Source organism: Schistocerca serialis, chromosome 9 (assembly GCF_023864345.2).
Source record: "Schistocerca serialis cubense isolate TAMUIC-IGC-003099 chromosome 9, iqSchSeri2.2, whole genome shotgun sequence".
Taxonomy (NCBI): domain Eukaryota; kingdom Metazoa; phylum Arthropoda; class Insecta; order Orthoptera; family Acrididae; genus Schistocerca; species Schistocerca serialis.
The window spans coordinates 299,977,491-300,000,442 of NC_064646.1; the positions used below are offsets into that span (position 1 = coordinate 299,977,491).

The following is a 22,952-nucleotide window of genomic DNA, read 5'->3' on the forward strand; positions in this document are numbered from 1 at the left end:
GTTTGCTCTACCCACAATATTATCTATGTGATCATTCCAATTTAGGTTATTTGTAATTGTAATCCCTAAGTATTTAGTTGAATTTACAGCCTTCAGATTTGTGTGACTTATCGCGTAATCGAAATTTATTTGATTTCTTTTAGTACTCATGTGAATAACTTCACACTTTTCCTTATTCATGGTCAATTGCCACTTTTCGCACCATACAGATATCTTATCTAAACCATTTTTCAAGTCATTTTGATCATCTGATGACTTCACAAGACGGTAAATGACAGCATCATCTGCAAACAATCTAAGATGGCTACTCAGATTGTATCCTATGTCATTAATATAGATCAGGAACAATAGAGCGCCTCTCTGTTACCTTAATCATACTACCAGGGTCTTCACTCATGTGGGCATCGAGCGACAGCTCATTTGGCTAAAGAAGCGATTACTCGCCCAATATTCACTTTGTCAATCCTAGGTGTGGATTTGCAGGTGCAAATAAGACCTCTACTCATTTGGAGTTGGAACATCTGGTGGACTGCTGCCTTCTTTAATAAACTGTGCTCTATCAAGGAGACCACAGCTACGTGCCATTCTTCTGTAATGCATTCTGCATCCTCGACACTACCTCCTCTGACAGTTTCTATTATAATCTATCTTTTACTAAGTTTTTAATTGCTTTCAATGCAGTTAGCTATTTTTTTTCTGCTGCTGTGTATTGTACTATTTTAGGACTCCCTTTGGTAAAGCACTCTGGTGAAGCAGACCTTTAAGATTCCTTTTCCTTGATACTAGCCAATGATGAAAGAACTGTTGAATAGGTTTTTTCTATTGCTGTAGTTAACAATTTGGCTGTATCAGATTAGGGGTGGGATGCCTGCATGACATGCTCTGCCCAGGACACGCTAGAGTGTGCCTACACTCTAATCAACCTGTTAGCTCTCACATTTTCTTTCACTGTAGTTGGACCTACTGCTATGCTAATGGAGCTTGTCTCATAGGTACATGCCATTATTTGCAGACCGGCTTAAATTGGTCCTCCCCCCCCCCCCCCTCCACCCCTCTCTGGTGGTTGTCATGTGAGTAGAAATCAGTAGTTGTAATTTCAAAACATTATGTTATTGGATTTTCAACTTCACACACACTCATTTTGGCATTCCTAGTGCTGAAACTGATTACACAGATGAAGCTTCAATTTAGTAACATTTATTGCAGAAAAAATTGAAAAAGTGCCCTAGTATTCAAATACGTAAGCAAACACGTGATATTTCTCCTTAAATTTAATTAGCCACGTACATCACAAACAAATACGCACACAGAACACATCATAAAAATAAAACTTAGCTTCATAATGGAGTATGGTGTGATAAACTTGAAACAATGAATATACATGGACTTTGCCGCACTCATATGAGGTGTCCTTTCCACCTGCCTTCCCTGTTTTTTTTCTTCTTTTCTCAGCATACCACACATATTCGTCCCCTTTTCCCATCTGCAATGGTTACATGATGATGGAAGTATTTTTCTGACAGTTGAGCCACTTTTCCTAATTCTTGAGGAAAGCTCTCCATTGACTGCCGAGCAGCAGGTAACATGATGCTTGTACCAGAAGGGTCAGCTTCCTTAGACTGTTACAGCTTCTTTTGTGTAATAAATATTTTGGAATTTTTCTGTGTATTGAAGAGAGGTGTAACTTTAAAAAGTGCATCAAATCCTTGTTAACCTTTCATTTTTGCCGGTGTTTTTCAACTGAAACTTGGATAATATGTTTGTAAATCTGTCCTTTGACAAAAAACCAGGGCAAAAATTACAACTGACAAGGTGATTCTTCAGGTCAGGACTCTCACTTAATGCTATATGCAGCAAAATAGCAAGGATATTTTTCTTACACGTCTGCTGCTGTTACAGTTTTCCATTGTTTGAACCTAGTAATAGGCATGATCTTATTTCACCTTCAAAGGTTTTGCATTATATAATGATTCTTTTGTCCATTCATGTCTGTTATTAGTGCACTGTCGAAGAAATAAAAAGAACAAATTTGAAGGTTCGCTTAATTCATCAACTGCTCCATTCTGTTTCAATCAACAAAGGTCTGTGTATGCAGTTATGCCTAAAATTCGTCATTTTTATGCCTTTTTCCTACTTTGAATAGGCATAAGTGTAAAAGCTGAAGTATGCTTGAGTTCCTTTTGTAATGTTCCTATAGAAGAATCAGTGATAACACACAATCTGTGAAAGTAATACATTAAACATATGCAGCAGTTCAGTTTTAAATATAGTAGCCTATCACTTTTTTCAGATAAATTGTAAAATGAATTTTCATCAGATACTTCATTTTCATTATCTGTAGACTCCTCAAGGACTTCATAAATAATTTACTCTGAACACTTCTCATCTTCACCCTATATTCTGAACAAAAAATTAACATAAGAGCAAATAAAATGCACCTAACAGAGAGAACTTCCATGTCAGCTAATGCCTATGAAGCAAGTGACAATATCACGTTTCAAAAATGAATACTTACAATGACGCTGCTACTGTCATCTAGCAGTCACAGCAGGAAATAATCGTAACTGTTGTGGCATAATATTGCATCTGCTGCACATTCCTATTTCCCACAGTCACCTTAAGATTGCAGCAGCCACATGCAAATGTTAAGCACCTCCTTTCCACCTAATGAGAAGGAATTATTTACTCCATTACTGTCTTACTCCTGCATTGGGTCAATGGGGATTGAGATGGGGAGGTGCCTCTCACTATAGGTGAACCCTTGGGGCCCTTGCCTGCTCCCTAGTCTGCGCGCACGCACACGTACACGCACACGCACGCGCACACACACACACACACACACACACACACACACACACACGCACACACACCTGACCCATATAGTTTCATGTCTCATGCATTTATTTCTCATCTCTGGCATCAATGTTGCTTTCAGTACCACTGTTTTACCACTACCTTATACTATCACGAATCAATCATATTTCTGACTGATGTCAGATGTCACTAAATCTAGATGGACTAGTCCATGAATGAGGGATTGATGACCTCACTGTTCATTCTCATATTACCACCCACCAACCAACATGTAATTTCTTGAATTAAAATTATTTTGTTAATTCTTATGTTGTATTGGGTAACCCTGAGAAACTGTGTTATTGAAGTAGAAATGACAGTCAAATTATTCCATCCTGGATTTTCCATTGTTTAATCAAATTATTGTTTAATATTTTTGCAGGAAATTTTACAAACCGTGGAAGAATCTGTTCAGGCCTCAGCCTGCATCATAGAAGGTCAGGCACCAGATCTGTCTGATGGTATTGAAGCTGTGGACTGGACTGGCACAGGCCACAAGGCAAAAGGAAAGAAAGAACCATTGACACTGTCTGCAGTTTTGTATCAACCATGCAAATTGGTAAGTTTCCATATGTCAGATTGGTAAATTTCCAGATTTTTGTTATGAATGAGGTAATACTAAGAACTGATCTCTTTCCTGTGGGTTGATGATGGTGGAAGTCTGTCTCTACTTTCTCTAGCTCACTCTCATTTGTGTGTGTGGTGGGAGGGGGAGGGGGGAGGGCAGAAGAGAGAACAATTTAGAGAACTTATCCAGCATTTCTGTAATATTAGGGGCACCCAAAAGTGATGAGAACTTTTTACTGTTGCTGTAGTGGTGATAATGATGTATGAGGGTCACTCCAAAAAAATGCACACAACTTTTTTAAAAATACAGTTTTCATTCTGCATGTGTGAAAGTTTTACAGTGTGTAGATACATCCTTCCCGCTTGTTTTCAAACTTAGTTCATCCTGTTCCTGAGAGTGGCGCCGTCACAGCATGCCTTAAAGATGGCTGCTACACTTAACATTCATCAGAAGCAATGTGCTGTCATAGAATTCCTGTGCTATGAAAACGAGACACTGGAAAACATCCACAAGAGGTTGAAAAAGGTGCATGGAGATGCTGCTGTCGATCGCAGTACAGTTAGTCGGTGGGCGAGCAGGTTACGTGATGAAAGCAGGCACGGCAATATTGAGGATTGTCCTCGCAGCCGCATGCCTCGTACTGCACACACACACTCCAAACAATGTGCAGAGAGTCAACGAATTGGTGACTGCTGACAGACGCATCACAGTGAACAAATTGTCATGCTACGTTGGGATAGGGGAAGGAAGTGTTTGCAGAATACTGAAAATATTGGCATTAAAAAAGGTTTGTGCCAGGTGGGTTCCCAGGATGTTGACAGTGGTGCACAAAGAAACAAGAAAAATGGTATGCAGCGAACTTTTGGGATGGTACGAGAATGGTGGAGATGAATTTCTTGGAAGGATTGTGACATGATGATGAAACATGGCTCCATCATTTTTCACCAGAGACAAAGAGGCAATCAGTGGAGTGGCATCATGCAAGTTCACCCAAGAAAGAAAAAAAAAATTCAAAACCACACCTTCTGCTGGAAAAGTTATGGCTATGGTGTTTTTCGATTCCAAAGGACTCTTGCTTGTGGACATCACGCCAAGTGGAACCACCATAAATTCTGATGCATATGTGATGACACTGAAGAAACTTCAAACTTGACTGAGTCATGTTCGACCACATCAGCAAACGCAGGATGTTCTGCTGTTGCACAACAATGCACGGCCACATGTCAGTCAAAAAACCATGGAAGCGATCACAAAACTGAGATGGACAACACTGAAACACCCGCCTTACAGTCCTGACCTGGATCCATGTGACTATCATCTCTTTGGGGTATACAGGTGCTGGTTCCAAGATGGGGTAATGCAGTTGAGAGGGATGGAAATTTTGTGAAGAAATGAAAATGTTGTTCCTAAAGGAAGTATCTACCCATTGTAAAACATTCAAACATGTAGAATAAAAGATGGATTAAAAAAAAGTGTTTATTTCTTTTGGAGTGACCCTCGTATTCTCTAGCTGGCTGATCTGTTACGAAAAAACTACCAACTGTCTTCCATCGAAAAGCATAAGTTACGTCAGAGTTCCTGTTTTAATAAATGCTCTTTCATGTTTCAGGCAATTTTATTTTGCCTGTAGATAATAAATACGCTTACCCTAAAGCCTCTCTTCATTCTAGGAATTGGGAAAAAAATTCAAAAGGGATCGGACCCAATGAGTTATGTGCAGTATAATTATTGTCATTCTGCGTTTGACAAAAAACTACCTGAGCTTATTGCTGTGCGACCAGGAGTATTTTTGTGGTAGAAGAGCCAATCTTCTGATCACTATAATGCAGGATAATTTTCTTCTACAGTGGACGGTGCAGTCATTTTAGCTGTTGGAACTGATATTACAGTTGACTGTTACACCTTGGGAAAGAAATTCATGGTGGATTATCCACTTTTGTAAGTTAGATTTTCTCGTTGTCTTTTTGAGTCTTATAAAAATTTGTGTAACAACAAATGATTTTTTTTTATGGAAGTTTAGTGAACAGTTCATTAAGATTCAGATCAGTGAATAGTAGATATAGTTATAGGGATAGCCCCCACCACTTGGCCCCTTGTTAAGTGTGAAAAGATTTCTCATTACTATTTGGTACCGCTTCATAGTTTAAACGTACTTCCTGCCTTCCACTACTCATGTGCAGAAAGGATGATGTAATTAAATGCCAAAAGATTTGTCAAATGCTGTTCTGTGAAGTGAGGGATAATACTGGTAAATATATGAATGAGCACCATACTAAAGGTTTACTAGCAGGGAGGAAATTCCAATGTACAAGAAGTGCAAACCAGTGTTCTCCTTGAGAGAAAAAAAAAATTGTAAATCAATTCTAAATGTTATTAAGCTTAATAATTCTTCTTTTGAATTTAATCACATAGGTATCCTTTCATGTTTACATAGTCCTATATCTTTCATTTGCATGGATGTTGATGGGTGCAATGTGAAACTTCCACATCTATAGAAACTGCAATGGCACAAAGAAAGAGACTGGAAGTATCAAAGTGGCTGGTTTATATCTTGATATTATATCATATTAAATTTAAATCACAGATGTAATCCCATTGGATCCTGGAGCAGAAGAAAATTCTACCAGTAGCTTTGTGCCATTGAGGGCACAAAGATGCCTTTGGTATAACATATAGAATATCTGTAGTCCCCCATGTAAAAAGACTAGAAGACACAGTTGATGAGTGTCCACTTTATGGGACACTTGAGTTTAGCAGACTCCTTGATGTTTTGTGAGAACAGTAGGCTATGAGACAGTACGTGCTTTTGACCCAGACTGAAGAAAGACTAACTTTGAATTGAGTACAGTGACAGGCTTATACTGTACAAAGTTTGGTAATTTTACTACTCCTGAATTTCTTTATTCTATCATTACAGGGAACTGGTGATGAAGAAGAAATGCAACTTTTACCATGTGGAGCCAGTATGGAAGTTTACGGTACCTTGGCAAGTCGTGTTTTTGTTAATGAGAAGGCTACAGTTGGCGATGCAGTACAGGTTGGTAGGACAGTTTTTCATACCTTTTAACTTTGTTGTGGTGCATTGAATTCCTATCAAAAGATGCTGTTAATAAATCTTCACCAGTGTCAAAAGTGAAATTGTATTGTGATTATACTTCAGTATAACCTGGTGTTTACATTCCTGGACTTAACATTTTTCTCATTTTTGTTGACACTTTTTATTGGTCCCTTCAAAGTGTTAATTTGCAGACACTTTTGCATTATCATAATTATAAATTTCCCACAATGACACCTAATGAAACAATATTAAAGGAGAGAAACAAAAAATAAAACAGAAACAAAAAATAAAACAGAAACATGTAATTGAAATGTAATTTAAGTTTGCAAGGCATTGTCCTTCATGTAGTGTTTCCAGACATCCCACAGAAAACTTTTTGAGTTGTGGTCTCCATAGTTGTAAATCGGTAGAAGTTGGAACAGTCGGTGACGCTAGAATTTTGTCTCTGAACACTGCCAACCTTAGAATACCTTTACTGTGTGTAGTGGGACTGGGCTGCAACTTCAGAATTAGCCCAATCAGTACAAAACTTGTCAACAATAAACAAGAGTTGTCAACAATAAACAAGAGCTGTGGTAGCACTTCTTTCATATAATATTCTGCCCTCCTCCCAACTGTCCCAGATGTGACACATAAGGTTAAAAAAGTACATACTATGTGGAGATTTTAATATATTAAGTTTGATCTTCAGGGAGACATCATCAAGTGCTCTACAGTATATGCTTCTCCCTTCCCCACCTCCTGCCCCCACCACCAGTTCCCAGAGTTTGTAATGATTTTTGAAGTGTTGGGAATGAATATCAGCCACCCCCACCCCACCCTCAAAAAAAGGAAAGAAAAAAAAATATATATAGAACGTAATTCTATTACTGGGTCCACCCTATTATGCCAAATCGCCAAATGTTATCCTTTATTTCATATAGCAAAGGTTACACAATATAAATACAACTTATAGAATGTAATTCTGTCATTGTATCCACCATTTTTTATGCAAACCATCACCCATTACCAACTGCTATCATGTATTTCATATATATATATATATATATATTTTTTTTTTTTTCAAAATATCCTTTTTAACATACAATGTAGCAACTTTTATATTTTGAAGTTAAATACACTTATTGTCTACAGGTTGACTTTATGTATGTATGTTTGTAACATATTTCCAGATTTTGTGATGATGCTAAATATTTGCTGTTGATAGAAAAAATGCAGTAGAAGAAATTGAAGAAACTATAATTCTGGCTTTATTAATCAAAAAGTATAAACTATTGGTGTGCTCATGAAATGTAAAATGTATTATATGCTTGGAAAATTTGGCACTATTTACATTTTCCCACAATTTATACCATTTTCTCAAAGTCCCATGAAAAGTTTAAAAGAAGAATTTTACTGTATTAGATTATAATGCAGTGATGTACTACGTACAATGCAATGAGTGGTGAATTTGCTGCTGCTGCTTGGTCTTGTAGCAATCAAAGCACAAAATGTGCTTTTGCTGTTATTTCTGACAACCAAAAATTTTGAACACATGCTGTGTCACTACATTCCTTATTTCTAGCATTACATCATGTTGTGATCAATAACATTTGTGACAGATATTGAATTTTAAATAAGTGACTAAAAACATCTGCAGCTTCCTGAAAATGAAATTCTGTTCAATGTAGGTCATGCGAGTTCAGAAATCTTCTAATAAAGGTGATAACACTTTATTTACTTACTACTTTCTACAATTACTTACATCATTATTATCATTATGAAGCATTTATAAAATATCTTCACAGGCTCAGAAACGGTAATTTGACTCCTTGTAAATCATTCAGCATTTTAAATCATTGTTTTTTTTGTGACAAGTTATGTTTTTTCAGTGTATTTTCATTTTATAAATGCAATAAATATCAGTTGAGTGTGTTAGTAATGATCTAAAGACTCATAAGCCATTATATGCTAGATGTTACATAAGCCAAATAACAACTAGGCATAGTGAGAGGAAAGAGAAATCTGTCACTGTTTTCCATCACTTGGATTTGAAGATAATAATATAATGGAATCATTATTGTCATAGCAGCAGTTTTTAGTAGTCACATTGCTTAATTAAAACTGCTATGTATATTAGACATTAAATTTCTCATATTTAAGGCTTCGTATTATATGGACACCAGGCAATATTTACAGAGAATTGACTTCATTTTTGTGCTGAGTTCATTTCCACTTTAAACTGGTGCAATGAATTTCAGCACGTTTAAACATATATCAGGTAATATTCAGGCTGTCTGTGTATATTTAAGGAATATCCAAATGAAAAGATAAAAAATGTAACAACTAAACCATTTGAAATTTGCATATGCAGCTTTGGGATAACATAGAGACACGAATGTAGCATCATCATCTCCCACTAAAAATCCAGGCTGTGCCCTCATCATGCAAGGTGATGCTTACCATCTTTTTTGATGTCAGAGGTCTGTTACTCATCGAATTCCTTGAGCACGGAAAAATGATTAACAGTGGTGTGAACTGTGAGTCACTCCATAGTCTATGCTAGTCCATCAAGAGCAGACAGCATGGGCTGATCACAGTGTAATGGCCAAGTTGAAGTGAGAGTGGCTTGAGCATCAGCTCTACAGCCTGGACGTGCCAATCTACAAATTCCATGTGTTTGGTTCATAAAAAAAAAAAAACACCACATCTGAAAGGGAAGTGCTTCAACTTGGATAAAAACTGGCTCTTTCTGGAAACGGGGAATCCCCAGTTCATGAAACACTGGGACATTCGTTGATTTCTTTTGAACATACTTCAGTTATACCCACAATGTTGTATCATACCTTTGGTTTTGAACAGCACTCATGATGTTGAGATGCATATGCGGGGTGTCATCGTAAAATGCTTTTCGCCGCAGTACTAGAATTGTAAAAAGTGAGTTCTGCATTGTTCTGTGTTCAGACGAAATATGTAGTTTACAATGGAACTGGCTGAAAGCATTTTTTAATGTATGGTTGAGTTGATTATTATGTGCTATATTTTGGCAACTAACCTAGTTGTCTTTGTTAGGAGTTGAGTAGTAATCTGAATTACGCTGTCTATACCACAACTATCTACCACCCTGGAAAAACTTTGTAAATTGCTTGAAAGTGCTTTTTGTAATATTTGTGTATTTATGATGAAGATAAGTCTTTGTTATCCAGCATAGCTCCACGTCACATAGAATTTGAAATTTTTAAAATATGGTACATATCTAAATGAATGAACAAATGTTGATTTTGATTTTAATACTTCTAGGCACTTAAAGAAGATATAATACGGTCACTGGCTGCTAGACTTGAACTGCATTGGGACAGCCTAATAGAAGAGGAGCAAGGGTCTCCTGAAGGTATAACATGTTTGTTAGATATCTCCAGCAATGACTTGTATGAATACATGCAAAATAGAGGAGCGAGTAAAAAATGATTGTATTAAAGGATTGAAATAACACAACCCGGGTAAATGGGGGAGAGAATAGGCAAGAACAAGGACTTAACAAACAGTGGAGGACTAATCCAGTCTTTTTATAGCATTTCACTGTTGATTGGAATATACTCCTCACAAATGTAGTGAGGAAAGTTTTGGCAGAATGTAAATAATTAAAAAGTAAAGGATACCACTCACCAAACAGCAGAAGTGTTGAGACATCAACGCATTCACGAAAAGAATCAAAACTTCACTACCTTTTCAAATAAATCTTTTGATTAGATAGAGTGGTGCTCATGCCTGCTCCTGCTCTCTCCCCCCCACCCCCCACCCCCACCCCCCCACCCCCCAATCACCGCACACACACACACACACACACACACACACACACACACACACACACACACACACACACACACACACACCTAGGCACCTACATTGTGCTGACTGGAAACAATGTTGGAACTGCAGTTCAGAAGGTTGACTGGGATGGAGGTTATCAGATGGGGTGGATAGAAGGGGGGGAAGGTGGGAATACAGAGGGGAGGTTGGGGATGAGGGGCTAGCAGTTTCGGAGGCAGCAGGTGTGCAGGATAGGAACGTGGGAGGGAGAGTTGGCAGGTGCAAATGCAAGGCATGCAATGTACAGCTGGTGAGATGATGATTTACATCTACACTTATACTCCACAAGCCACCTTTTGATGTGTGGCAGGGGATACTTTGTGTCACTTCCTCCTGTCTTTGTTCCATTCACATATGGCTAGTGGGAAGAATAGTTGCTGGTAACTCTCCATATAGGCTCAAATCTAATTTTATCTCCATGCTCTTTTCACAAGATACACGTTGGATTCTTTTCACAAGATACACGTTGGATTCTTTTCACAAGATACACGTTGGATTCTTTTCACAAGATACACGTTGGATGAAGCAGTAAGCTGGTTGACTTGTCAAGCAATGTACACTTTCATAACTTTTAACAGTAGACCACACCGTAATACAGAACACCTCTTGCAGTATTTACCCCTGGAGTTGGCTGAGCACCTCCATGGCACTTCGTGCTTACTAAATGAACCTGTAATGAAAGTTTGTGTTCTTTGGATCCTATTGGTCAATTGATTGTTTTTTAAGAGACATGATTTGTTGAAAGACAACATTTCCTGAGGATTCTTCCAATGAATATCAGTCTGGCGTCTGCCTTATGCACAACTAATTTTATATGGTTGTTGCCCTTAGTCACTCCATACGCATGCTCATGAATATTTTAAGGAAGTAACTGTTTGCATTGATGGTTCTACAATTGTGTAATAATTCAGTAAAGTTTCTGTCTGCATATTCATAATATGTTACATATATTTACTCGTACATTGATGGTTGCCATAGCTTTTAATTCTGCCTTTTTGAATTAATTTGATAATGTCTTAAGAGTGCAGAATATGTTATTTGATAAACATTACAGCAGAGACTCTTTTATTTGGAAAAATAACAAGTTAGATAAATATCATAAATTTCCTTAAGTTTTGTATAGTCCAAGAAGCACAGATAGTTAATAATAAAAATGATATTTTGGAAGTACTGCCAGACTATGCTTATGAAGAAAGCAGAGGGTAAATCTAGAAGCAAAGTAAAATGAAAGGCAATTGCAAAATTATTTGCAGAATGTCTGAAGAATCCAGAAAAAATTTGTAACGAGATAGACAAGGCAAAAAAAAAAAAAAAAAAAAAAAGAAACAACCATAGGCCAATTAACTTCCTCTCTTGCGTACTGAAAAAGTAATGCTTACCAAGGCAAAGCAGTGAACTTTCTTTAGAAGTGGGTATAGCTCAGTGTAACATTTGCAACTAGTAAACAAAATTATAAACTGAAGCAATTTGTGTGAACTCTATTTGTAATACATTCATAGATTCTTTGGAAAGTGTTCGACTAAATTTCAGTGAAATGTGTAGTAACTGTTCTTAAGAAACTTGGCAGTGACTTAATGTAACATGTTTCCAACAACCTTTGATTTGTTGATGACATTTTACTGTTTGCTACTAGTGTAAATAAACATATAGAAAGCACTGCTTACTAAAGAGCTGGTCTGAAGTTAGGCCTAAAAATGAATTGCAATAACAGTAAAAAAAAAACAAAAAAAAACAAAAACTACACATTAGCAATGAAGTTACAAATGTACTAACAAAACTTCGTAATTAGGGCCTCTGCAAGCAACAGTAAAAATACACTCCTGGAAATTGAAATAAGAACACCGTGAATTCATTGTCCCAGGAAGGGGAAACTTTATTGACACATTCCTGGGGTAAGATACATCACATGATCACACTGACAGAACCACAGGCACATAGACACAGGCAACAGAGCATGCACAATGTCGGCACTAGTACAGTGTATATCCATCTTTCGCAGCAATGCAGGCTGCTATTCTCCCATGGAGACGATCGTAGAGATGCTGGATGTAGTCCTGTGGAACGGCTTGCCATGCCATTTCCACCTGGCGCCTCAGTTGGACCAGCGTTCGTGCTGGACGTGCAGACCGCGTGAGATGACGCTTCATCCAGTCCCAAACATGCTCAATGGGGGACAGATCCGGAGATCTTGCTGGCCAGGGTAGTTGACTTACACCTTCTAGAGCACGTTGGGTGGCACGGGATACATGCGGACGTGCATTGTCCTGTTGGAACAGCAAGTTCCCGTGCCGGTCTAGGAATGGTAGAACGATGGGTTCGATGACGGTTTGGATGTACCGTGCACTATTCAGTGTCCCCTCGACGATCACCAGTGGTGTACGGCCAGTGTAGGAGATCGCTCCCCACACCATGATGCCGGGTGTTGGCCCTGTGTGCCTCGGTCGTATGCAGTCCTGATTGTGGCGCTAACCTGCACGGCGCCAAACACGCATACGACCATCATTGGCACCAAGGCAGAAGCGACTCTCATCGCTGAAGACGACACGTCTCCATTCGTCCCTCCATTCACGCCTGTCGCGACACCACTGGAGGTGGGCTGCACGATGTTGGGGCGTGAGCGGAAGACGGCCTAACGGTGTGCGGGACCGTAGCCCAGCTTCATGGAGATGGTTGCGAATGGTCCTCGCCGATACCCCAGGAGCAACAGTGTCCCTAATTTGCTGGGAAGAGGCGGTGAGGTCCCCTACGGCACTGCGTAGGATCCTACGGTCTTGGCGTGCATCCGTGCGTCGCTGCGGTCCGGTCCCAGGTCGACGGGCACGTGCACCTTCCGCCGACCACTGGCGACAACATCGATGTACTGTGGAGACCTCACGCCCCACGTGTTGAGCAATTCGGCGGTACGTCCACCCGGCCTCCCGCATGCCCACTATACGCCCTCGCTCAAAGTCCGTCAACTGCACATACGGTTCACGTCCACGCTGTCGCGGCATGCTACCAGTGTTAAAGACTGCGATGGAGCTCCGTATGCCACGGCAAACTGGCTGACACTGACGGCGGCGGTGCACAAATGCTGCGCAGCTAGCGCCATTCGACGGCCAACATCGCGGTTCCTGGTGTGTCCGCTGTGCCGTGCGTGTGATCATTGCTTGTACAGCCCTCTCGCAGTGTCCGGAGCAAGTATGGTGGGTCTGACACACCGGTGTCAATGTGTTCTTTTTTCCATTTCCAGGAGTGTAGATAGTGCTTTTGGTACACTAAAAGCTTCTGATGGGTCATAAAGTGAAAGTTCACAATAACTCATTGTGTGTTATTGTGGGTTACAGCAGTGATATCAGAAATGTTCATGTGAAAGCCATTCAAAAGCTGAGGATTGTTCAGCAGCAGTGGAGAGATGGATCCTGGCAAGTTCTGAGAAACATGAAAAGAAACAAGAGGATCAGGGAACTGACTGGAGTTGAAGACATAATTATAATGAAAATTATGTCAACCTTGGGATGTAGTAGCCTGGTTGGGTGATAGATGGACAAAGGAAGTTTTTCTGTTGGATTTGGAAAGATATGCAAAGGCTCAGACAATGATGTAATAGGAGGTGGGCAGATGAAATTAGAAAATATGCAGGAGCATGAAGCCAAAGATAACAAACAATCCCTTAAAATCCTAGAGGAGGACTTAATTTTATAATGGATGTCAAATGCCTGACAATGATTAGTCATTGTGTAGCTAGTTGAGGCAAAGTAATTTAGCTTTGAAACCAAAGTCATTTATATAGAAATGTTTCAAATATTTTTGTGATACCTGTTATCTTGGTGTATTTGATCTGTATGTTTCCTACCCGAATTTGACAAAATAATTTAACTGGAAAGATAAAAAATCTACTCGCCAAGCTGTGCCAGAACACACACAGAAGACGGTTGTAACAGGCAAGCTTCTGGAGCCAGTTGCTCCTCCTTCAGGCAGAAGGGTTGAAGGGGAAGGAAGAGGGGTAAGGAAAAGGATTGAAGAGGCAGAGGCATAGGAAAAGGGTAGATTTCAAGGAAGTCACCCAGAACCGCTGGTCAGTGGAGACTTACTGCACGGGATGAGAAGGAAAGACTTTTTGTTGCTTGTAAAACATATCATCTTAGATATCATAGCATCAGTGAGCATGTTATAGTTCCATCTACAGGTTTACTTTCCCATTGTTTACAGAAAGAGTCACCTTACATGAGCCTCCACGAAGAGTATTAGTGCCGTTACCTCATTGTCGAGTGGCACTTTCTGACTATTTATTCCCTGGTGAAGGTCCTAGTGAGGCTCTTGTATCACTTCAGGAGCTGCTAGATCTTGATATGAGTGAGGATGATGTTCAGAAGGATTTGGAACTTCAAGCAGGTAATTTATTCCTTTGCTTAAAATAAGTGGCAATCTTTCTGAATGAGCTGATTACTTCATCATGGTCCTACCTATTGAATATTGAATTATGTAAAAACTGCTAACAATAGTCTCTCAACACACACCTACCTTGTGTGGTACCTCAATGGTCTTACTGCTATCAAACTCTTCCTACCAATGCATTATTTATTTCAAATTTACAATCTCATTCTTGATGACATGTTACGAACTAACATGCAATGAGACAGTTATGTATGAGGACATAGTATTTGGTAAAAAATGAATCTGTCGCACTGGAGTGGTCCTCTGATGGCACTGTCCTGTGCCACCCTGTTGAGGGCCACACGGAATCTTAAGCCCCTGACCTAATGAAGATTCATTGACAAAATCCTTCTGATGTGGTCATAGGATGAAAACTCCCTATCCTGATCTTTGTTCCTCAGTGAGCCACCGTACTAGATGCCTACCTTCACTTCACTGAATGTTCCTTAGAAATCAGTTCACGTAAAATTTACTTCAACAGTACTACAATTTCAACAACGACAGGAACATTATACATGAAAAGAAGTCTATCCCATACAGTCTTTATTACTCAAGAACACCTCTTTTGCAGTGACTCATGAAGGTCGGTGAGACTGCAGTAGTCAAAAACTGTAGTAGACCTGAAACAGGGCCTCCAAGACTGAAATTTTCCAATGCACTCAGCACATTTGCACTGTCTTTCTTGACCTCTCCACACTCTCATGTAGCTATCACCCACTGTATTTAAGATCCCTTAATCATAGCTGCAGTGTGTACCAACTGTTTAGTGTGTATATTCTGAAGTGAGTTTTGTCCAAAAGCTCAACATTTTATGTGCATGTCTAATTCTCAATGCCTTTCCTATGTGATGAGTAATAATCTACCATTATACATAATTGTATTCTGTCCAAGGTTTTCCATTGATTTATATAGTTCAAATGTTTAAAAAAAGGTAATTATGGTTCTACTAGAGTATCAAGCTTCTCGTGAAAAATTCTTGTGAGTTTGGAATCCTATGTCATTTTAGATATATTGTTAATTACATTATTTGGAGATTTGATCAGACAAATTTCATTTCTTTGTTGACTGCTTGTGAAAATCTTAGTCAACTGCTGTTCCTTTTCTATAACTGAATACATAAAGGTCGTAATTTTTTGTAACAACATATCTGAAAGATTCCCCCTGAATACTGGCAATTGCCATTTTGAACAGCTTTAAGGTTACTAATTCCTTGGCAGCTTTTTGATGTTTGTGCAAACCTCTATCACAGAAGATTGGAGGAACTGTATAGAAGTTTTGGCTTAGTCATAAAGTTCACTGTTTTTAAGCACCTTTTTAGGAAACCGAAAGCATGGATACCTCCCTACCCATACCTGATAGTTACAGGTAGACTGAACAATAATTCCTTGGAAATTAAAATGATCCTTCTTAGGACCCTCTACACAATTAAATTTGACACAGAATGTCTTATAAAAAGTAAGAAAATACTGAAATAATAAATGGTGCCAACTGAAGAATATCATAATTAAAACAACCAATTAACTGATATCTCTCATAGGAAGGAAGCACTCATGTTGGACTTAGACTGTTAGTGCACAATAGTTCAGAGTAGATAGCATCGGAGAGATAGACTTCCATAAAACTGACAAAAATTGGGTAAAGTTCTTGGTGTAGTCAGAATAATCTGAGGGATCAAACAACAGACATAAGAACTTAGCTTGTAAAAAGCTTTCATCAAAGCAACTATTAGAAGTTATACAGAATCTCATAAAGTGCCCTTGGCCCAAGGTTCCTCTTGCTGAAGAGAATCGGAATAAAATTGTTTAGAAGGGGAAAATATTCTCTACTAACAGGATACCTTTTTTTAAAAAAAAAACCACACACACACACACACACACACACACACACACACACACACACACACGCGCACACACACACACTCACTCTCTTGAGTTCGACAAAGGTTCAGTGCTGCCTACAGTGGAAGTAATCAGATTTTCTTACAATTGTAGAACATATATATTAACTGAATACAAAGCGTACTAATTGAAATTGCTCAGAACATCTGTAAAACAGAACTCACTATGTGATTGGATCTCATCCATAATCCACTTCCCAAACAAGAAAGGAGATAAAGTAAACTTGCTCAAAAAGGAATCATCTGGAACTAAAATAATTTTCCAAATTGGACAAGTTTCTAGATTACACAAAACTCACTGGGCTACGTAAAATTTGTCAGTTATCATTCGCAAAAGTACAGAGAAATATTTTAATTATGCATACACTGTATTTACATACCTTCACTCCAGCACAGTAGATGTTCATTTACTGTATATTGGACAATAGAACACTAGACTATTACTCTAACTGATAAATAACACGGCATTTCTATATTTTTACTCTTAACTTTAAATTCATTTATTATTGTTTGTACATACATATTATTCCCATGGTTATTTGCTTTACATTTCACTGTTTTTGCCACATATCAAGGAGGGAAACTCGTTTTAATTTCCTGTTCAAAATTGTTTTTTTCTATGCAACTTTTTGCACCATAAAATAGTTCCAACAAGTTGACAATTTGTGTGTGCTGCAAATTGCATAACATTGTTAATGCATGCAATGGCTTCTTCAGGCATATTAATTTTTCTAGGGACATCATTTTGCTCATCTTCTTCTTCCTTATCCTCTCTGTGTTGCAGATTTCTATTAAATCTGTTGCTGAAGTGAAAGTGGAGTGAGTTGTTGGAAAGACATTACTTCAAATATAATCGTCTACACTAGATGCAATGTTTCGCATTTTCAAACCCTGCTTTACTGAAGCATTTCGTGTCAGTTTCAGGTGTTATTTCCTTTACTGTCAAGCCTATCCAGTATAGTGCATCCAGGACAGAAACTGACCATGCAAGAGCAAACACACTTTCAGCTTCTTCAACACTAATAATAAGAGATTGCATCCGTAATCGTCTATAATGACACTTAAAGGTGTAAATAACCCCCCAGTCTGTGGGTGTGTGAGGTTGGTTGAATCTGGAGGGAACCAAGTCAATTTAACATTTGATAATGTTACTTTCAGGTGGCAAGTTACATTGTCTAGGAAAAGGAGAACTTTGCGATTTCCTTTTTTTCATTTTGTCATTGAGAGTCCAGCCATTCTTCCATAAGACCATTCACCATCCATGCCTTTTTATTGCTTCGCCATGTGTCAGGAAGCTTACTGGTGTCTTGTTTGTGAAACAATGTGGTTTTTTTGCCTTTACACACAGCACTACAGTGGTTGTTTCCTTGGACATTTTTCCACCGGTGCACTTTTCACCTCGTGTTAGTGATTTTGAAGGTAACGTGCGATAAGAGTCCCGTTTCATCAGCACTGAACATGTCTTTCAGGTCATAATTCACAATAAAGTTGGACAGTATTGTCTTCTATTCTGTTACTACACTTTCCTGCACATCCTTAGCTTCCCCACACACTTCATTCCACATGATGTTGTGCCTAGCTTTGAAACTGTCCAGCATCCTGTGGATGCCTTAAATACCAAAATTCCAAGATCTTTAGGGACTGTCAGAGCTTCACTCTGCAACATGGGTCCAGATAAAGGTAAGTTTTTTGCCCGTGCACTTACAAACCATTCCCACACTATTTCTTTTATTTCTTCATTTCCGGTCTTCTCCGCCTTTCTGACCATTCCCTTTCATCCATTCATCCCAAATCTTATCATCTTATAAATTTGTGTTTTACCACATTTACAATGCAACAATTTTGCACACAGTGTGTTTGTCTTTCTTATTAGGCTCGATTACATTACTCTTTTCGTTAAGTATTAACAACACATACCATTTGTTTGACATGTTACTGTATCTCTCAAAGTGCTACTAGTCAATTGTAACTGGCAGGAAGTAATGACCTTGCTGGGTAAAACCAGTTTAGTGGAACGATACCCACCTCTTTCACTGTGCATGATGGAGCAGTGCATTGGTAGATGTGCAACGGTGTTCCTATGTGTGCCGGCATGTGTCAGTAATGAGGGAAACGAGAAAGCTGATAAACAGTGCTGATGAACGAACCATTTCATTTGCTGTACTGTACCAACACTGAGGTTAACTTATTCATTGTTGCACAGAGAGGCGCAGTTTTAGATCCACACCAGCAGCACCGCGCTGGACCTCTTTTCTTGATTTTGTGCTGCGTAGCAGTGTATTAACAGTAACATCCTTGTAGAGTCATGAATAACTAATGAACTGTAATACAGTAGGACTGTATATGCTCTTTTCCATATTATACAGTCAATTATTAAGTATGTTTTAAGATTTGCTTTCCGTTTCCATGTTAGGCATGTTCCGCTTTACACAAACAATCAGCATATAAAAGTGCACTGCATACGTCAGGACTTAAATACCTGTATGGTTTGGGCAGATTTCTGAATTATACAGATGCTGAATTGAGTAAGTTTTACTGTATTACGAATAATGAGAAACCATAAGATGGTACACACATTTGTTCACTTTAAAAAGACTTCTTTGAAACTGTATATTCTGTTTAAGGTGTTTTGCTAAATATAAAATGTTTACTTGAACACAAAAAAGTATGGGAATTCTTGAAAATATCTTTGACACAGTAATGGAAGATGGAGAGCACTTGTTATTTCGGACTTCTATTTCAAGATAGACTCTCCAGCTGTGACAGATAAATGTGAAATGATTGCTAGGAGGTAATCTCACCATCAATATTCACTCCCTGCCAACAGAAAAGTCCATTCTCGAGACAAATATAAAGGAATGTTTTGAGGACTTTGAGACAAATCCTTGTAAAGGGTTTTCAGAATGAAAAATGAAGAAACAAGATTTAAAAAATTAATTTTTGAAAAATATGTTCATTCGGTAGCATCTCTCTTTCTGAAGAGTTCGATATATATTTGAGGAAATGCAAGGCATGTTATTTGGTCTTAGTGTGCCAAAGTGCAGCGCCACAGCTTTTCACAAAGCATCACTGTATTTTGCTCTGTGGAATTCAAACACTATATTCGTGACAGTGGAGAGTAAAATGTAGTGCCTTTCCTGCTCCCAGTCAGCCAGTGTGACATCCAACCACCCTTTAAAAAAAGACTCATAATTAATACTGGGTGGGGTTATTTGCAATCAGAGAATAAGAACTCTTCAGAAATTTGCACTCTTTATTGCCTGTTCTTAGCTAATAAGTTTCTCTCATATATAGAAACCATAAAGACAAGAGACAAGCAAGACAGTACGCATTTCTTCAGTCCTTAGGCTGCAGCATTTTTTTTTTTTTTCTCTCTCTCTAATCTTACTACAGCTTTCCTCTCTGTGAAAGAATCTATTAGCTCATCAAAGTTTGTCAGACATTTTGCTAGACGAAAAAAACAAATGTCTTTGTCTAATACTGGAAAATACAGATAGAACCCAAGCTGGTGTGGTTTCTAGATATGACATCTATATTGTCACTGTCTGGTGAATAAAATGAAATAAGCATTTCAGTAGTTGTAACACACGCCAAATAAACGAGATTGTTTAGGCACAAATTGTCATTTTTATCTACTTCATTTATATAAATAACACCACAGAATATAATTCACAAAGTACAAATATGAAATGCGCATTAGGTCTACTATAAGCAAGATGTTTTATGTTAGGAAATAGTTTCACATTTCATTCAGACACTCAAGTTTCTTGAGCACGAGGCTGAAAAATAGTATAGTATGAAATTTTTAGTAAACTTTGGAATAATCATATTCTTCTATATAATTTGTGTGATGTCCCCATTTCTTCTCCTTCCTCATTCTAGCAAACAATTATGTCCATCACTAACTCTGTAACTACAGCTGCCTTTGTCAAAACTTATTCTCTGGTTAACTTCAGAAAATAAGTTAACACTGCCAGAATCACCAGTTTAGTTATCCAGCATTTATTCTTTGGTTGGGCGTTACTGTGTGTCCATACAAGGTGTTTCCCGTGCTGTTCAGAGAATAAAACTGAAGTGGCTGCTAACTGTGGACTGTACACCTGGCCCTTAGTGGTGTAGCAACCTGGCAAATAAAATGGTCAAAATTTAATTTTCATGGATAGACGGAAAAGATTGGTGCATAACCTTTCTTACCTGTTATTAGTGTTAGTAATTTATTTCCACTCTGGTAGTCCGATTCTATGGATTTTGCTAATAATTATAACAATGCTCATCATTTGCACACCCAATAAATCACATAAGCAGCAATTGGCATTTGCCCGTGCGGGTTTATTCGGCACAGCTCATGTAGCCCCGTTCCATTTTGTCTGCGGGAAAGGTTTTTATTTCTAGATGCATCGGGGGATTCACCTGACAAGAGACATCATGTACACTATGCACGTATTCAAAAACCAACAGCGATGCATTTCAAAATCATATAAATAACTGATAGACCAACTATAAATAACTGATAGACCAACTTGCATTGGGTGCTAAGCACTTTTTGAAAAAAAAAAAAATATATATATATAAAAACACAGATGATGTGACTTACCGAACGAAAGTGCTGGCAGGTCGATAGACACACAAACATACACATGAAATTCAAGCTTTCGCAACAAACTGTTGCCTCATCAGGAAAGAGGGAAGGAGAGGGAAAGACGAAAGGATGTGGGTTTTAAGGGAGAGGGTAAGGAGTCATTCCAATCCCGAGAGCGGAAAGACTTACCTTAGAGGGGGAAAAAGGACAGGTATACACTCACTCGCGCGCACGCGCGCGCGCGCGCGCGCGCACACACACACACACACACACACACACACACACACACACACACACACACACGTATCCATCCGCACATACACAGACACAAGCAGACATTTGCTTGTGTCTGTGTATGTGCGGATGGATATGTGTGTGTGTGCGTGCGAGTGTATACCTGTCCTTTTTTTCCCCCTAAGGTAAGTCTTTCTGCTCCCGGGATTGGAATGACTCCTTACCCTCTCCCTTAAAACCCACATCCTTTCGTCTTTCCCTCTCCTTCCCTCTTTCCTGATGAAGCAACCGTTTGTTGCGAAAGCTTGAATTTTGTGTGTATGTTCGTGTTTGTTTGTTTGTGTGTCTATTGACCTGCCAGCACTTTTGTTTGGTAAGTCACATCATCTTTGTTTATATATATATATATAAAAATCATAAATGCTCTCACCTGAGCTGGTGCAGTTAGTACCTTCCTATCTCTTAAGTCACTGATTATGTGCATGAGAAATTTGTATTAATACCATGGCCTATAGTATCTCTCAAGTAAAATGTTCTATAAATTATATATAGGTCAACAGTTGAATCAAATAACTGCAAACCTTATGTATGTGTTTAGATCCAGAGGATTTCTGTCCCCCAGAAGTGGAGCGAGAATCTTCAGATGTGGCCTCATCAGCACCTTTATCCAAAAATCGAGGAAAGGCTTCATCTTCACAACAACACCAACAGCAGACAAACGTTCTTCTTGCTGGACTAATTGTAGCAGCAGTTGTTTTAATTCTATCTGTGACTGCACAGCTGACTGGATGGTTTGACAGAACATAAGAAAAGTCTGAAGATATATTTGTAGAAACTGACTAATAAAGTTTGTTATACCTTTCCAGTATTCATTGTGGCTATTTCTTATTTAAGTGTAGCTACTCAAATTCCTTCTCCTTTGTACAGTCCAGGCAAGATGTGGAACACCAATCTCAGATAAATATTTCTGTGCCATCCATAAATTTTCCAGGGAATGACTCAAAACTTCTATTGTCTTTTTGAAATTTCTCCTGTGTGTTCATGACTATTCAGGGAATAAACTGAAAAATTGGGTGAGTTTCTTACTAGACAGAATAAACAATCCAGCCGTATGCTAATGGAAGAAAAAAAAAGAAAGAGAAAAAAAAAAATACGTACTGAGCCATTCAACATTGTACCTTCACATTCCCTTCCCTCCCCTCTTTGTTTAATATGATTCAGATTTTTTTTTGCAATTGACCACACACAGTAGAACAGGCTTCCTCAGTGATAAAGTTAGAATTGCAATCAATGTACTAAAATGTTAATTTACTTGTATAGTGTAAGTATCTTACAACTATTATCTTAAATACTGATATCAACACTGGCCCTATCACAGAACTCTTCTATTGTAACATGGATTTTTGATCATCCAGTCAGAATTTTATCTGATTTTTTTAGAAGGAAAGGAAACATCAAAAAAATTTAAGGGCACTAACTTTACTGTTATTGTTATCCT

At 38.4% G+C, this 22,952-nt stretch overlaps 1 protein-coding gene across 1 annotated transcript in view; it reads left to right on the plus strand.

Annotated features, from left to right (window-relative positions):
* Positions 1 to 22,322, plus strand: part of LOC126419132 (protein odr-4 homolog) — a 54,677-nt gene extending 32,355 nt beyond the window's left edge. Inside the window, exons 5-9 of the mRNA XM_050086239.1 lie at positions 3,236 to 3,412; positions 6,339 to 6,458; positions 9,759 to 9,849; positions 14,520 to 14,702; positions 22,053 to 22,322. Coding sequence (XP_049942196.1) covers positions 3,236 to 3,412; positions 6,339 to 6,458; positions 9,759 to 9,849; positions 14,520 to 14,702; positions 22,053 to 22,261 — 780 coding nt within the window. The 3' untranslated portion in view covers positions 22,262 to 22,322. The remainder of the gene's footprint in view (positions 1 to 3,235; positions 3,413 to 6,338; positions 6,459 to 9,758; positions 9,850 to 14,519; positions 14,703 to 22,052) is intronic.
* The last annotated feature ends 630 nt before the right edge of the window (positions 22,323 to 22,952 follow it).